We start from the raw sequence: 18,731 nt of genomic DNA on the forward strand, positions 1-18,731 counted from the left end.
CCTGTTGGTCTGTGTGCTTGGTGTTTTCTCTCTGTAGAACGTGACTAAGCTGATATACGCTTGGATCAAGTCCGTGTGGGGATGTATCAGCAGAAGGTGCTGCAGTGGATATGTAATCTTGGAGATAGAGCCATATAGAATTAGCCCAAGTGCTTTCTAGCACTCATCTGAAGGTGCAATCTTCTGAGAGTGATGAATAATAACAAATTTATCTTTCCACATCATGCAGTTAATTTTCTAGTCCAGTGCAAAGGTGCAGTCTTTGATGAATAATAAAAAAGCCCTTTTCCTTTCCATATCTCCTTAGAGAAACCAAAATAATTGTTAATACAGCATGCTGCATGCTAGTATGTCTGTGCATTTTATGGAATATATGAATTCAGATTAACTCACAGTGAGATCAGGATTTTGAATTTTAAACAAATTCAAGCTGTTGTATTCTCTGCTCTCAGCCTTAGACATTTCCAGTATCAGCTTCCATTTGTTCCATGTGATTGCAGTAAGTTATGCACTTGTACTATGCACAGGTATTAAGAGGAAGAAAAAGTGATTACCGTAGCATTCATGTGCATAAACGTTGTCATGGCCCACCAGAGCAAGCCACTATGTGCACATGCCTATTAGGACACAGTAAATTCAAATTTAATTGGTAGTCTTGTGAAGTGGGTGATTGTTGTGCTACTTGTGCAACTGTAGGTTTTCTCTTTCAAGTGATAACTGGAAACATGACTAAACCCTCATTGCCTGAGTTATTTCTGACATGTTAGGATTTGATCTCTAAAGTCCTGTACTCTGAGCAGATTAAATTTCTTTTATAACAAAATTCCATGTTCCAGCAAAGCAATAAAAACCTACAAACCAGCTAATTGAAATCATGCCCTGAAAGTCAGGTGTTCACCAGATATTTTTCAAATGCAAGTATTTTTCTTATCCAGTGTGATGCCTGTTTTTATCTGCATCTTAAAATTTACTACATTTAACAAGCTTATAATTCTAATGATACTTTGTGCTGTATTTTCTGCACTGTATTTGGCATGCTCACTTACTATTCTTGCTACTTTATCAATATCCTCAGTGAATGTTTCCTGAGCTGACATTTCATTTCATCTTTGAACTCAGCAGTTGTCAAAATATATGTAAATCTGTAAAAATTATTTCATAGTTGCTGTAAGTTTTAAATATTCATTAGCTCTAACAGTGCAGATCCTAAATGGGTAAAGGTGCATTTGTGGTGTATTGGTGGATAGTGGTGGCCAGTTTGAATCAAGGGATATCATCACTTATGCATATTGTTCAATTATAAATTTCATTTGCAGTGTATCTCTGAGTCTGTCTTCATAGTAAAGTGCTTTTAAAGTTTATTATGAAGCTCCAGTGCTTGTTAATTCAATTTCATCTAGATTTACTTCTGTCAAATGGAATTTTAACTGTCCTGAGCTCCAGTTTATGTTTATGAAAGTTGAAAGCTTTATTCAACAAGGTTTAGTCACATCCTGGTTGCAATGATGCATGATTTGTAAAAAGTTTCATAAAGGAAAGAAAATTTCAGTGCATTTTTACTTCTCTTGAAGGATTCTGTCTCTTTAAAAAGCATATGAAGGTAAAAAAAATCTTTTTCCTACTATAGCTGTGTTGTTCACATAGTGTATTTTTAACTTGAGGTAAATCTTCATGAATGTAATTACTTAATAGATCTATCTTTTACCATTCCACTGTGCGTACAGATCTAAAAATTGACCTGTTGGAAGGACGCATAATTTGTAGATCAGGGTATATAAAGAAATAAAGTGCACTTGATTGTTCTGTTTAACCCTCCAGTTTTTCAGTGCACTGATCAAACTGAGTTAATTGAGTAATAAGATAATGAGGAGGTAGAGTCCCCCATATTTGTGTTCTTTTGGTTCTCACTGAACAAGACAGAACTCAACTATAACAAATTTTGTCTGACTGCAGCTGGCAGCCAGTCAGTCTGCATTTAACTGGTAGAACAGGATTATCTACAGTATTTCTTGTGAAAAGTAAGCATCAGCAATTTTACTTGTGTTGCCTTTTAAAAAAAAAAAACACTCCAGAATTATTTGTATGCATAAGAATCCTAGGGAACAATGTTTAAATAAAATCTCATTTCCTGTGTGTCAGAGGAAATGAGAACTGGAATCCCAAAGTCTCATAAAATGACAATCAAAAGAAAATAATAGTAATTTGATTATTGTTTGAAAGCCTCATGATGAAGCTTTTCCCATGACAAGGGAAAGAGATCTGAAATGTGAGTGTTGAAAACAGATTTGGTAATACTACTGTAACAAGTGAAAAGTGCCTCTTGAGGGGAGTTTACCTTCTGTTGCCATTGAAGTAAACCTTATCTGGATGCTACTTCAGATTAAGAGTAACTTCATTTATATCTAGCATTTAAGTGTCTTACTAAAGGACTAAAGTGCTTTGATAGATCACTGGTATCCCTCTCTTAAACTTTCTTTTCTCAAGGAGAAGTTAAAAGTCAGAGAGCCTTACAGCATTGCCTGGACGAGAGTTGCTTCAGTATTGTCCTGCTTTCACTAAGAGAAAATGGCATATTGGTACTAGTATTCTCCTGCAACCTACTACATTGCTTTTCTGCATGTCAGGAAGGGACAGGAGAGAGTACAGTAGCGTAGAGAAGTGATCTAGTTTAAATGGCATTCCTTGATGCTCTATCCTTGCTCATGTTTCACAGCTGAATATTCTTTAAAGTGCTATTAAAATTCACTAAATGGTCCATGGTAGTGGTTACTGGTACTTTCCAGCTCATAGAGTTTGTCTTTGCATCTTCACATTGATGATTTGGTTTTAACCCAGAGATGAACTCATTTTATTTGTCTGTTATAGTGTGGTAGCTGTTTTCTACAAACAGCCTCACCAGTGGAAGAAATGCATCCATCTGTTCATCCTTTATGGGCTGTTCATTGCTGTCTGAATTGAAATATTGCCATTTTAAAAAGTTAAAGAGATCATGGGATGGAAATTCAGTGCTTTCATTCAGTTAGAGCAGAATTTAGGTCATAGGACACGTTATAGAAATAAACATTTTAAAATTCTAGAGGCATCTTGGCAAAGAAGGTAAAACTACATATATTCTGTTTTTTCTTTCTCAAGTGTCAAACCCATTATGAGGAAGAGCCTAAAAAAAAGGACATATCATGTGGTAGCAGAGAAAGTAATAGGTTATAGAAGGATTAACTTGATAAAAGCAAACCAAAAAACTCCAACTTGTTCCTTTCTTCTAGGTTAACAAGTCTCTAATAACATACTACATAAACATTTAGGTAGTTAATCTTAACACAATCAAAATAGATTCTTTTATAAAGCTACATATACTACACGTGAACAGAAATACTTTGCCTGAATTTTGTATGTGAAGGATTGTAGCAATTATGCTCTATCTGTATTTAAACTTTGAGCTTGAGTAGTTTGTACTTAAAAATATGAAACAGGATCATAGAATGGTTTGAGTTGGAAGGGACCTTAAAGATCATCTAGTTTCAACGCCCTGTCATGGCCAGGGATGCCCTCTACTAGACCAGGTTGCTCAAAACCCTGTCCAACCTGGCCTTGAACGCTGCTGGGGATGGGGCATCCACAACTTCTCTGGGCAGCCTGTTCCAGTGCCTCACCACCCTCACAATGAAGAATTTCTTCCCGATATCTAATTTCAACCTACTCTCTTGCAGTTTAAAACCTTGTCCTGTCACTCCATGCCCTTGTCCAAAGTCCCTCTCCATCTTTCTTGTAGGCCCCTTTAGGCACTGGAAGGCTGCTCTAAGGTCTCCCTGGAGCCAGGCTTAACAAACCCAACTCTCTCAGCCTTCCATAGGAGAGGTGCTCCGGCCCTTTCGTCGTCTTTGTGGCATCCTCTGGACTCACTCCACAGGTTCACGTCCTTCTTGTGCTGGGGGCTCCATAGCTGAACACAGCTCTCCAGGGGAGGTCTCATGAGAGCAGAGCAGAGGGGGAGAATCATCTCCCTCAGCCTTCTGGTCACGTTTCTTTTGATGCTGCCCAGGTTATGGTCGGCTTTCTGGGCTGCCAGTGCTCATTGCCAGGTCATGTTGAGCTTAATATCCTTTTGAAGATCAGTCTTCTGGCAGATTTTTTTTACAATCACCTTTTACAGATAGTCAAGCAGATGGTGCCAAGAAGATGTTTTATCTCTATAAAATGTGTGCCTGAAATCTTCACATCCAAATAAGTAGGGATAAAATTTCCTTTAAAAAAGCCTTATTGGCGTACTTGACTAGAGATGTGTGATTAGTGTTGATGCTGTCACTTGTGTATGTAGGCTGTGATGTTGTATTGAAGAAGCAGAAGGAGAAGATAGATGATGTCCTGTGTGAAAACATTATTACCACCTAATACTTACTATGCTCTGAAGAGACAAATTAGCGGTATCAGTAAAAAGCTGGATAAAGCATTCAGGGGTCCAACAAAGCTGAAAGGCTTATAGGGTAGTGAAAATAAATTACTCTTTCCTAATAATTTTGTAGCCCTGCTTTGCAACACTGAAAGTGCCCTCCTCTCTTTGGCTACAGTGAAATGGGATGTCAGCACAGTTGGAGGTAAAATTTATTTCAAATTGGGGGGGCAGCCTAGGGCAGGGGTGCTTCACTGGATAGAGTAATAGATTTTCTATGAGAAGAGTGGCCTTGCCTTAAAGTGCTTCTGCTCTGGCTCATATGTCTACCAAAGTGTTGAGAGCTGAAGAATTTTAATTGATTTAATAGAGATGTCCACATTTGTAGATTAATCTGTGGTCCCATTCCATGCATTGGTCTTGAGCTTTCAGAAATAGGAGTACACTTAGGAAAGGACAGAAGCTTTAGCAGAAAATCCAGGGGTAGCTGAAGTCTCACTGAAATGCATTTTTTAACTTCGTATGTTCATGGATGTGAAGTTATAACTCTGCAGCATCAGTAGTGAGGGAACACTTCAGTAGCATATTGTCATCAATGTGACAGAACAAAACTAAAAGAAATCCTCTCCAACACTAGTTTAGCAGAGGAGGACTAAACTCAGTGAGATTGAACAGCAGTGGTGATTGTGAAGGAGTGGCCTTAGGTGCTCTGATATGGTATCTGGAAAAGTCTTTCAGAGGCTTTTGGAGCCATGTAGGAGGCATAGGGAGATTCACCTTGGGGATTTTTGCAGCCCATCTCCCTGTTTTGGGGAATGGTTCCTTTCTGAATTAATACCACTGCCTTCTGTAAGTGTGACAATAGTGAAAATAAAGCTTGAATAATTCTCCATCTGCCATCAGCAGTACTTTTCTAATTAATAGATTGAATCATTAATGTTCTAAGGACTATAGTATAATATTAGCTGTTTAAATATTATTCCAAACTCTGCTTTACAAAAACCAAGTTTAGAGCAATTTAGTAAGATAGCTGTGATGAGGAAATAAATTTATTTTGTCCTGTCCTGATGCTGTTCCAGGCAAGGCAGCTTGTACTTCAGAAATAGAAAACAAAATTTGGCATCATAAATAGATTAATTAATGTTAATTTAATGATACAGACAAGTTATAATTATGATAATTTTGTTAAAAGATGGTTTGTAGAAAGTGATCGAAGTTTGCTTGAGTTTTGTGGCAAAGCAGTTAATTGATGCCATGGTGCTTTATTGTTCTCATACTCTCTCACAAAGTAATACTATGCTTTTGAAATCAAACTCGTTATAGGTTATAAACACTTAATAGAAATGAGTTTAAGTGCTACTAATACTATTGTTAAACTGCAGTCTGAAGTTTTTACACAGGCAAAATTTCACGTGAGGGGCCACCTCAGCTTGGGACACCTACTGTTAATTAATTCTGTACTCCTAAACATTGAGGACATTTCCCAGGAGCTCTGAAAAAAAATCCAAAGGCATTTTGTTGCCAGACATTTTCATTTTTATGAATAAGAACTCATGATCTTAAACAAACAGCTATATCTTAAATTAGGTGTTTGTCTGTGTGTCTCATTTGAGAGACATGAATAAGTTGTTATTCTGGGGTACCATTAATATTTCTTGCCTGTTTCCTTGCTGGTTGCTGTTTTTGCTGTTTTGGTTTTGTTGTTTTTGGTGGGGTTTTTTTGTGAGTTTTTGTTGTTGTTTTTGTTTGGTTGGTTGGTTTTGTTGTGGTTTTTTGGGGGTGTGTTTTTGTGTATGTGTGTGTGTGGTTTTTTGTAAAACACAGCTGGAGGACAATGTACCTTTTCTAAGATAGATTAATGGTTAAATCATTCACTGAAAGCCTGTCCCAAATTCTAGCTTTGATACTAAATGTGCTGGATTAAAATATATGCCCTCCCAGTAAAAATATTTGTGGAAATATATTTTCACACAGTGATATTAAACCCAGTATGTTTTGAAGAAAGGCTGTTGGAACAAATGCCTTGCTTGGTAGTAATGAACTACTAAGAAGCATTGTAAGGAATATAACAATTTTGGGATTATTACTAAGCGTATTTCTTAATAGTTTGTGTTCCTTTTTTTGTTTAGAGCACGTCTGTGTGCCCCTCTTCAAATGCCCACTTCACATCCTCCAAGTGGAAGTAGCTGCTGCTAACATGAAGGGCTGTAACTCAGTTGCCTGCTGAAGTAAACCACTAGGAACACTGAACTTCAGTTTGGTCTTTCCAAATAAATACGGAGTTTGATTTCCCACTCCTGTGCTGATGTTTAAAACTAGAAAACATGGCTCAGCTACCTATGAGAAGGCTTGTCCTTCCATAATAACTCACTTTACTGGGATCATAAGGCAGTTCCATCAGAAGAAGGAGGTTTTCCTGCAGTCATCTGCCTGGCACAAGACACTTCTTGCCACATCAGTGGAAGTGAGCCCTGCTCTCACCTTCTTCTGAACTAAATGGAAACCGTGTCCCTGGAGCAACTCAGGAAAAAATGCTACACAGCCTATGAATTAAATCCCCCCAATCTTGTCCTTTTGATAGAGTCAAAAGTGGAAGAGGTTTCTGCACTCATATTTCAGAAAGAGCACTGAGACAACAGTGCTGATTAACCTGATGCATGCTGTTTGCTAACCCTGCTTCCTTTTCCCCTGTCTCACTGCATCAAACTATTAAAACCACTAAACACTTGAGATCCTACAGTCAATTCTATGCAGATAACTGACTGACTTGAATGGAGTCAGCTGAGAGCAGTTGTAGGAATGAAACAGTCTCAGACACAATTTTTGTAGGAAAAGGGGATATTCTGTGAATAATCTCTTTTTTTTTCCTTGTTGAGTCTTGCTGTTATTTTTGAGAGTCCATAAATTAAGGGAGTTAGTGATTCAAGTGCTAGTGTAGTTTGGGTAGGGATCTTGTATAAGTGGATTTAAAATCTGTTAGTGAGCTGCACCTCCTAATCTTCTTAAAAGGATTTTGACAAGAGAGTTAATGCTTATTAGTACTTGTCAGCTAGTGCACAGTCAAAAAGAAGGAATGGATGAAAATCTTACTTGAAATATTTCAAAAGAGAGCTGCTGTAGTTGATTGTGATTTGAAGTAGTAAGAGGATGTCACTGTGATGTAGAAGCAACTGCATACACCAGAGAATTATTATTCTCATCTGTAGTTAATAAGGGTAAATTGGAGTATAAACGAGGATAGAGATTTAATCCCTCCTAGACGTAATTTAATAAGAAAGATGAGAGACAGAGATTCAATCTGAGTAGGATCTGAGTTTCTTCCCTGAGACAAAGCTTGGGATTCCTTAAGTCTTTGATCTCAAAGAGGAATCTTAAAAAAATGTCTTACTGAAAGGAGTGCTTACACTGTGGGTGTAGCAATAAGGTGATAAAGATGTATTTGTGAACTTCGTCTCTGTTCATTGTAGTTCCCTGACTTCTGTTCATTATAGGCTCATCCACTGGCTAAAAGGACATTTTTGTCAGTAAAATTAACTAGCAGCGTTTGAGTGAGTGATAGGTCTTATGATCACTGACAGTTGTCTGTCTTTGTGGTACAGCTTTATACATAAATGATTTGTGCATCTGATCCAGCGTGTTCTCCTAGGAAAGTGCTATGTTTCTTTCTGTGCATGGTGGTAGGCATTTAGTCTATTATAAACAATTCTTTCTAATGCTAGTGGTTGGCTTCTTTCTGCTAGTGATTGGCTTACCTGCTGATTCACAACATTTGATAATCACATTTAGAATGTATGTTATAGAGCTAATTCACTTTAGTTTCATAAATATGTAGTAATTTTCTGAACCTGCTGAACTGCTGGTCCACATGCTTCTGTGTTGGAGGGAGTTCTACAATTTTTCTTGAAATCTTGTTTTTTTACAGGTGTTGCTGTAATAGGTTTTAAATATTTTAAACATTTGAATTAAGATGTTTTACTGTTACCAAGGAAGAGTTAAGATTCCTGCTTGCATATTTAATTTGTCCAACACTAAGAGGCAGAAACTTTGTGGAAGTTGTCTTTCTTGCTTTCAAGTGAGAAAACAGAACAATAAAGTCAGTTTATACTCAGTCAAATGCAGAAGAGAAACTTGAATATAGGAGTTACTGTTTTTATCTAAAGCTTTTCATTAGCCAGATAGAAAACTTCTGTTTTGGGCACTAATTCCACAGACCTCTTGTATGTTTGAACATCTGTTTGTTCATGTTCCCTTACAAACCTAAAACTATATATCATTGTAAGATCTTTAGGATAAGGACTGTATCATTATATATACTTTTACAGTGACTGTTACAGCAGAACTTTGGTGCTAAATGGGCTTCTGGACATTGACTGTGTTGAAATGATAAGAATCATGCTCAAGTTGATAAAGGTCAGTTGTTAGGATGTGTCGAAAGGGTTTCATTATATATCTGTGAAATGCATTTTTGTTGGTTTATATTGTAGTGTGACATTTAATGCAAACATTTGTAAGTTCAGTGCATGCAGGTGGGGATGCTTCTCTGATAAAGTGCTTGAGAATTTTGTCCTTTGTTTTCTTGCAGACCTTTGGAACGTTCTAGTGAAGATGTAGATATAATATTCACACGACTGAAAGAAGTGAAAGCTTTTGAGAAATTTCATCCAAACCTTCTCCAGCAGATATGTCTTTGTGGATATTATGAAAATCTGGAAAAAGGAATCACATGTAAGGAAGCTTCATATATTTATCTATTTTATGTAGATAAAATTGAGGTTAGGCTGTGATTGTCTTTATGAGATTGATGAGAAACGGCCATGAAATGTTTGCAGTTGTAGTCATAGGGCAAGGCAGGGCTAAAGTGCTGCTTGCTCTACAAATGCAGTGTGTATTGAATCTATGGTAACAAGGCACACAGTTGGACGTAGGACTCTACCTCTGTTTTGTTGAAAGATTACAAGGAAGTCATTGGACTTAAGCCTCATTCTTCCCCTGTAAATGTATTATTGATCTCTTTTGTAGGTGCTTTGTGCTGTCAGGGGCAAAGGTGTATCACCTAGGCATATCACTAAGTGTGTGCTTTCCAGTCAGTCTGGATAGCACAAGCCAGACTTGCAGAGCTGCATATTGCTGCGGGGTGCTCTGTGCCTGCCCTGGCAGCACATGTGCCAGGTGCATGTGGACAGCTGTGCTTAGGTCTGTGAAGCTGAGATGGAAATAAGTGGTGGTCCTGTGGTGGGAACCTACCAGGGAAATAGCTGATGACAATCTGTGGTATTAGTAGAGTCTCAGATACACCTCAGGTAAATCTGGCATACAGCTCTGGGGTTTGGTTAGAGTAATAGGAATTTCAATGGTCTCTAATCACACAGTTGGAATACCTGGACATCAAAGTCCTGCAGTTACTGTTTTGCCAGAACTCTTACTGAAGTCAGCGGTAGCTGTGTCTGCGTTGGAAGATTATGAATTTCAAAGGGACATTGATCAGAAAACCTTTTTGTTTTGTTTTGTTTGTTCTGTTGGTTTATTAACTAAGAGAACATTAAAAAAGAAGCAAACTGGGGAGAAGTGTGAAGCAGTTCTACAAGCTTTCATTGTTTCCACAGTGTATTGACCAGTCTACTAAATATGTGCTTTCTAGTGTCATTGGAAATATTGTTCTAATAATAAATAAATAGTCTGATATGGTAAACTATATAGTGCCAGCAGTGACTGCAGAATTGCAGTAATATGTGGGAAAAATATTTGTTAATGTTGCTAAACTAAAAGAGGTAGCTCTTATTTACAAAATTTCATCTTTCCAGTATTCCGTCAGGGTGATATTGGGACGAATTGGTATGCCGTTCTGACAGGATCACTGGATGTGAAGGTTTCTGATACAAGCAACCACCAGGTAAAATAGATTTTTCATTGAAACCATCCAGTCAGTAGTACAAAGAAAGAATATGACTTACAGTGAGGTAGGTAACAACATACATCGTACAGATATTTTGTCATATCAAAAGCGTGTTTCTCTGAGTGTCTTTTAGTCTCATTTGTCTTTGTTTATGGAGGCAAATCATGCCATTGATTTCAAGAAAACTGAAATGTAATGCTCTGGAAAGGGGTCATATGAAATTAGCTAAAGATCTAAGAGTTGTTAATTCATTCCTTAGAAATATTTGAATTCAGTTCTTGTTCAGAAAGTTCAAACTGAACCCACTAACAGTGCAGTCTGATAACAGTGTAATGCAGTCTCCACTGCAAGAATGGGGAGGTATCTAATAGCAGAGTATTGGAACTGCTGCCATGTTAGACCAGAAGCTGGAGGTAATACTTATTCAGTGTTAAGAAATAGAAAACCAAGTAGAATTCTTCCCTAATTCCAAATGGTTTCTCAGTACCTTGGTGCTCCTAGATTTACAAAATTTAGAACGAATAAAAATCCAAAAGGATGAGCTACTTCACTGACAGAGAGTCTGCCACCCATGTTGTCAAATGTCATGCTGACAAGTCAAGCACTTCTTGCTGTGAGCTTAGTCTTCTGGGAAGGCATCATGTCCCGTTCCCTGCTCCTGTTTTTGAGATCTGTGATTGTCCAATCATGGGGCTCAGCATGGAGTTATACCTCTGACATGGTGTGCCTTCACAGGAGTGGTATAGGTACCCAGGACCTGATCTATAACACCACCCATTTTTCCCACCTTGACTGAATACAGCATATGTAACAGGTGTATTCTTTGTGCAAAGTTTGGCTGATTGAGGAAGGTTTCTTGCTCATAGCAGAAACTGGATTTTTTCACTTTGTTGAGCATCACATCACCAAGGAGATTGGGTCGGAATGCAAGTCAAGGCAGTGTGTGAGTGCTGGGTCTTTCTACTTCTTGCAGTATGACGATAGATAAAAGAGGAACTTCCTTCATATAATTATTTTTAGCAATCTCTTCACTAAGTAGAAATTGATTGTGAGTATAATTAGCCTAATTTGAGCAATTCTTGGCATGGTCTGGCTGTCACTGATGTAGTCACAATTTGGAACAGTACTGGGCTCTTATGAGACCCTTTTCTGTGCAGGTCTGAAGCAATTAGGAATATTTCTGGTGTTTGCCAAAAGATGGCACTGCGCTGTTGTTAAGGATCAGTGCTCTTTACTGAATCAGAAAGGAATACATCTGCACAATCTGGATCTGGGAGTTAAATTAAGAGTCTGTTTGGAGTATTGATTTGTTCTATTAGATGGAGTATGGAACACTTCAGTTTTTAAATGAATAAAATGTAAATATTTTTTTCTGCTTGTTCAGGTTCAAATCTTTTTCCTGCCAGTATGAAACTACAGAACTACAGTTCATGTAGTTCTACTTCTAGAAATTACATTCTGCAATAATTTCTTAACCTCACATTTCCTTCTCACTGAAGCAATGAACTGAATTCTTACCACTGCCTAGTTGCCATAGGACACAACCTCACTGCCAAAAGGACACCAGCTCATGCATTTGCCATTCCTGTCTGGATAAGTTTGATGTTTGGGGACTCCTAAATACTATTTATGTCCAGTATTTTCTCTGGTTTTGCTCCAGCTTGGTGATTATACCATGTCCCTCCATTCTTGGTCTCCTGCTCCTTCTCTTGCCTGTAGCTCCTGGATGCCCATTCCAGTCTCATCTGTACTTCGTTGTTGGCATGGTGCTGGTCATTCTTTATCTTGATGTACTTGCTAGCACTGCCTGCCTGCTGTGCTCGCTACAAACCCAGATGGTGGAGGAAATACAGTGTTGTATTGCTGTCAGGGCAGCCCTGACAGACTCGGTTGCCAGGAATGTGCTCCCAACTGGGAATGGATGACCAGTGCTTAAGATATAGGGGTGCTTGTAACCTTCCCTGGAGCACATTTTCCAATAACATCACCCAGGAACCAAAGCTTCCTTTGTAAAGTCAGGGCAATGACTAATTGCTCTGCTGTTACTATAATATAAATGGCACTCACGCTACTGAGAAATTTCCAGCAGAGCAGAAGAGATACAGAAGTTTACCTGAGTTTAGAAGTTTGTAGTCTCATGTGAAAGTACCATCTTTTCAGGAGAGAACCTAACTTTTAAATACAAAATGTGATATGGTTGAAATGTCTTTAGACATCATGACATCTTTTAATACTTAAGATGAACAGGAGGTTGTATTAGATGACCTCCTGAGTTTTCTTGCAGCTTGAATTATCCTATGATTATATGATGATGCCTACAGTGTTAATGTAAATAGGGAAAATCAGATCTCTTGATTTAAAATATGAGTCCCAGTTTTACTGGGTGTTTATCTGTCTACCTGGGGAACTTAAGCGTCATCAAGGCTGGGAATTGATGCGTTGTGTAACAGCTACCATGTGCTAACTCATTATGCAGTCACCTTTGGTGTTTGGAAGCTTTCTCCCATAAGAAGTGCAGTTTATTTAATGCCTACTAAGAATGTTTTAATGGCCTTTGTTCCTCCAGAATCATGTAGTTACATGTCTTGCACTAGAAATGATATCCTAATGCACTAATGGATCAGAACTTCAGTGTAGCTAGTGAGGTATTAATTCCCACACGTTTTGCTGCACATTTTATCTTACTCATATAGACGTCTGTGATTTCTCACAGACTGATTAGGATCAAGTTGAGAATTCATATAAACAGAAATATTGACATTAGCTATTATTTGATATTATGATAACAGGAACCATTGCATCTACTGATTTAGTGCTTTAGTAAAGACAAACACACGTATTTAGAACCTCATAAATTCTTGCTTTCATACTGATTTGGAAAAATCCTTTCTGCTTGCTTGCAAAACTGTGTTTTGTCACAAGAGGGCAGTGTTATAACACATAACAGACCGAGTGCCGACTGCTTGATACTGAAATGGCTATTCCGAAAATCATATTCGTCTATTTACCATATACCTGTTTTAAAGAGTTTGGCCAGAAAAAATGTCTCTGTTACTGTTTGTTCTGTTCCACTGAGGTAAAATATGCTAGTGCTGCTGGTAATTTCATTTGCCATTGGAATGGATACAGAGATCTGATAGGATTATCCATCCAATACATCCTGAGCGGTGTCTGGTCTGCTTTTTGTGCAAACTATTTAGGAATTTTCTGAGTGTTCAACAACCAATAAGAGACTGAAGAGGACTTTTTTGAGGTAAAAATGTCCCACTGTGAATTGCAGAGGTAACTGTAGTGAGCTGTTTTGGTCTTGGCTTAACTTGTTTGTAACAAACACCCTGATAAATATAGTATTTAAAAATCACAGAAAGACATAGTTAAGTCACCTTCAAAATAAACAGAAAATGTAGCCTCTGTAGAATCTCTCAGAAAAATGTCTTTACCCTCAGTTATGAACAGGTTCTGACTTTAGTTTTTATTTGATATCCAATGTTATGACAGAGATACATAGTGATAAAAGTTTCTCTTAGAGATATTCCTGGTTAGGTGTTGTCTTAAAAATACTGCTGACTGCCTTGTGTATGTTTGATTTTTGAACTCTGTTTTGAAAATGAACGGAGTCAAAGGATGACTGTTGGCAATGTTTCAGAATAAGGCTGGGAATAAATGCTTTATGATAGAAGCATCAGTGTTACATCATTGTCAGATTCTGCAACATTGTGATTTACTGAATTAGATTCAGAGCCTTTTACCCCAGATTACTCAGATTTATATTCCTATCTGATGAAATGTGAAAGAATGAAGAGAAGAAAGGCAAAGACCAAACAGCAATTTGATCTGCAGTTTTCCTGTAGTTTGCCAGCTGAATCATAGTGTGTGCTGGGGCCTATTGCCAGCTTATCTTGCCTATGTTTTGGTGGAGTGTTTTTAAGCTGATCGATTTTTAAAAACAGACCAAACTGAACACAGGGCATTGACTTAACAAACAACTAGCCTCTTTTAGAAAAGCTTTAAAGGAGGAGCTATGAGTGTTTGGATGGTACAGCAGTGTCAGCTGTAAGAAGAGGCAGAGGGCTGGGAGTGAAAAGTTAGTGAGATTGCTGAGAAGAATGATTGTGAAGAAAGAGGTTCATGTCCACATAAGAGCTAGAAGAATTTCACAGCTGTTTGAGGGCAAAGGAGGTATATGATAAGATGAAGTGGCAACAGGGAAAGAGATTTAAACAGGACAGTTCTTGCAATACTGCTTTCTGTATGTAAATGCCATTATGTATGTGTGTAAATAGCCATAATGTATTTTGGAGATAACCTATGTGAAGTTGCAATATAGGTTTGCACTGTAGTTTGTAGTGTAGTGTAAATATGCCCAAGCTTGCTTTAAAGTGTTTAGTTTCAGCATGAAAACTGCTCTACCCATTGTAACACAGAGATTAGCTGGACTAATACTCAGCTGCGAAGCAGGGTGTATTGGCTCACGCTCAGCTCCACGGTGTCATGGTTTTTAACTTAGCTTACTGAAAGTTAATACAGAAAAATCAATTCACTTCTCTCTGCCGGGTGACCTAGGAAAAAGTCCAAGGCATTGCAGGTAGTTTTTAGAAGATCAGACAGAAAGAAATGGGAATAATGAATGTGTTATTACAGTACAAGTAATCTGAACCATAAATATTTTAATTAGGTACTAGAAGAAAAGCTAGTCATAGTCTTTCTAGAAGCATAATGCCTCCTTTGAGCAAATCACCTTGTCTTGTGAAAAAGGATGGCCTAAAATATGTTTACAGGCTGCAGTTTTAGTGTGGGAAGGTATTTCTGTTATTCTTAGAAGTAGTTTGATAAGAATTTCTTGTATGAATGGCTGAATCACTCCAGTAAAGGTAATGGAACAGAAAAAGCACTTCTTAGATAGTTTCATGTATATCCTTGGTTTCTCATTATCAAAGGAAATTTTTGCTGAGGACAAACTGAACTGTGTCAAAGTAATAATAAGCAAACTTCTCAAAATGCCAGCTTTTGCAAATCTCTAATTAAACATGGAGATGGTATGGTGTCCTAGAGGGACAGGTGCAAAGGTGAGATAAAGATGCAAAGTATGGGAAAATGATGAAATTAAAAATAAACTAGCTACATCAACTCCCTTATAAACTCAAAGTGTTGAATAAACTAAAATTTCAAAGAAATGTCCTTAATCCCTTTGAGCCTGGAATCTTGTAATTTTTTCCCTATTTTCTTAATTTCTCTTTCAGACACCATGATTTTATTTACACACAGTACAAAAATTCTGGTTGCCAGGTTGAAAAACAGGTGGTGTCACAAGTCAGGGAGGAGCATGTGGGGATGACCCTTGTGATGGTGGGGGAGGGAATAAGGTAGAGCCTTGTTTCTGGTTTTCATCCATTCCGTAGAATCATCGTACGAATTCAGTAATGTTTTAGATTGAGAGGGGATGACAGGGAGGTTTAACAAATCTTTCACTGCATGTGTCTCACTTGGCAGTAACAGTCAGTGCAACTGAATACACAAACAGCCTCTGAACGCTACCATTTTATAGTGTGTTCAGAGGACACCAATGGAAACAATCTCACCTTTTTTAAGTCTCTAATACTGCCTTTTAAATAGCTGTTTGAATGTTAGCTGGTTACCAGCAGCTAGAACCCCCTGCTGCTTCTGGGATTGCAGAGGGGAATGGCAAACTGAGTTTTGAGCTGCCAGCAATCCTCCTGAAGTCTACACTGAACAGCGGGAGATTCTTGAGTGCAAGGTTAACAGGTGTAATAGAAAGCACACCTGATTCCCCAGGAGGCTGGAGATGTATAAATAAGGGGCAGCGAGAAAATGGGGCTCTGAAGTCTTGAAGAAGGCACAAGGTCCTTCACCCTAGCTAGATATGAAACTGCATCTCTATGGAGAACAGTGATGGCTGGGGAAAAAACCTGAAAGAACTTCATAGAAGCTTGGACTTTCATTTAATGAATGTAGATAGACCATTCCAGCCTCTTGACCTAACACCCCACAGTGTTAATTTATTTCTCCAGCTGAATGGCTGCCTCATCAGAGTTGTAAACAGTCAAAAAAAGATGAAGTGTTCCAAATGAGTTCTATTTTTTTGGAAGGAGGGGGAGGGAGTGAGAAAACAGTTGGAAAATGTAAACGCTGTTTATGATCCACCTAATGGAAAAGTTTCTTTTATGCCAGGCTGTTTGGTTGTCCTGCCCTTAAGAGAGTTCTTTTATCTGAACTTTCTAAATAGAGTTGAGAAGAATGTATTGGACATTTGGAGATCAAATTTTGTGTGAGCAGTAGGCACATTTTCTTTGTAGCTCTTTTGAGTGCAGTTGTGAGCGTGGTAGCATGCATATAGTGTTTCATCCTGGAAAGGTGAGCTTGTTAAGGCAGAACTTTAGTGTATAACCTATAGTCTGTTTGCAGAGACCTCTATTTAGCTGCCTGGGTGCTCATTCCCAAATATTCTTTCTGTTAACAAAACCTGTTCTTATTTGCCTTCCTTGAAAATTTATTTCTGACAGTTGTTAAGTTCTTCCTAGATCTTTTCTAAGACGTAATTGATTTTGTTTTCCTGAACATATAATTTTACATGGTAACATCTGTGTAAGAGCAATTTGCTGTGGTTCAGGGAACTGGACTATTATGGGCTTTTGTCTTTGTATTGCAATTATAAAGCTGCTAACTTGATCCTAATAACATTTGCCTATTACAACATATTAGATGCATGAAAGGAAAACAGTGCAATTTTAAACACAGCAAATGATGCTGAAATATGCTCAGGTGTCTCTCTTGGATTATCTACCAAAAGGATAACAAAAGTTTCTATTTTGATTTTTGTAGGCATTGCATGAATTCTATATTTTGGAATTAAACTAAATTTCTCAGGTTGTATCAAGTAAAGTTAGCATGTGTTTTTATGTATTTATGTGTATTTGTGTGCACATGATTTCCTTTGTCAAGTGCAGTTTTTATGATTTTAATTTCTTAATACTGTTGCTATTTTTAAAAATTACTTAACAGACAGTCAATTAAGGCCCATCTTAGAAAAAGACATGTAAGTGTTCAGCTTCAAGCTTGTGCTCAGGAGCATAGCAACTTGTAAGCCTAGAATAGAACATGTGTCTAAAAATTTTGATTCAGCAAGTTCTTTAGTTGCTAATAGTCTTAATTTTTTGTCTGCAGTAGCTCATAATTTTTATTGGAACCATTACAGAAGAGTTCCTGGCCAAGGGAGATTCATTTAGACATCTTTCAATCACATGAATGACATGTGCTCATATAGACTCTTTTGAAGTGGACTTTACTGCTTGTTTGGGACCCTTCTGAGTACTCTATACCTGGATAGAGGTTATTTGGACTTTAATAGTTTCCTTGAAATCCCTGACTTATGTGACAATAATAATTTTTTTGATCTGGTACTTAATTGGCAAATATCCATTAGCAACTGAGAAATTTACTGGCATTTTCAACAGAAAGGCCGAGAGAGTTGGTTAAACTGTTCAACTGCATTGCTCACAGACCTTGTACAACAAGGAAATGAATTATAAATACAAGAGGATATTATAACTGAAAAGTATGTTTACTGAGAAAACATAAAAGGCAAATTTTCTTTTTGATGAGGGTAGCCTATGTAGGACAGAAATTTATATTCCAAGATTGTGTTTCTGACTCTAGTTACCTTCTCATCACCTCTGAGATTTCTAAAGATCTCATCATCACAGCAGCGTTGAGACGTAGATGAACAGAGGTCATACTTTCTTCCAAATGTGAAGGTGACTCTTGTGTTCTCAGCTTTGCAAAGGGAAATGTCTAATTCAGCTGATGGATATAGAGAACAGAAATCCTGCTTGTTTCCACATTAATGCTTCCCGTGTTGTTAATCAGCATATGATTTTTTTTTGTTGGCACTTTAATTAATTTTCTTTTAAAGCAGATTGATGAAGAATCTTAAGGCAGTGCTATTAGAAAATGTGACACAAAGACTCTTAAAACATCTCAGATTATTTGATGTCTATCCTTTTTTTTTTTTGTTTAAAGGATGCTGTGACAATATGCACTCTGGGAATAGGAACTGCTTTCGGAGAGTCCATTCTGGATAACACTCCTCGCCATGCTACCATCGTTACCAGAGAATATAGTGAGCTCCTTCGAATTGAGCAGAAGGACTTTAAAGCACTTTGGGAGGTAAATTCAGATTTATTTGCAGTTAATGCAGAAAAAAATAACATAAAAGGTTAAGTGTTTGTAATGAAATAAAAGCACATTTATACCATAAGTAAAGTATAATTCTTTTAAATTAGTTTGGAAAAAAAGTTTTTACTTCTCTTTAGTGCTTAATATTCTGCATGATTGCATATTCCTGTATTTCTTGTAGGCCTCTTCTAATGAAATAACTTACGTGAAATTTCTGGTAGAATTTATTTGTGTATGGCAGGTGTTGCTTTCTTAGCC

The 18,731-nt window shown here is 37.6% G+C and overlaps 1 protein-coding gene across 4 annotated transcripts in view; it reads left to right on the forward strand.

The window, feature by feature from the left end:
• The window catches only part of RAPGEF4 (Rap guanine nucleotide exchange factor 4), a 154,068-nt gene that overhangs the window by 4,040 nt on the left and 131,297 nt on the right, over positions 1–18,731 (forward strand). For all 4 annotated transcript variants that reach the window (XM_027733598.2, XM_027733596.2, XM_027733595.2 and 1 more), the window contains exons 2-4: positions 8,970–9,112; positions 10,189–10,277; positions 18,318–18,464. In XM_027733598.2, the coding sequence (XP_027589399.1) occupies positions 8,970–9,112; positions 10,189–10,277; positions 18,318–18,464 (379 nt within the window). The remainder of the gene's footprint in view (positions 1–8,969; positions 9,113–10,188; positions 10,278–18,317; positions 18,465–18,731) is intronic.

Source organism: Pipra filicauda, unplaced genomic scaffold (assembly GCF_003945595.2).
Source record: "Pipra filicauda isolate LSUMZ 115617 unplaced genomic scaffold, ASM394559v2 scaffold5_size6683894_pilon, whole genome shotgun sequence".
NCBI lineage: Eukaryota > Metazoa > Chordata > Aves > Passeriformes > Pipridae > Pipra > Pipra filicauda.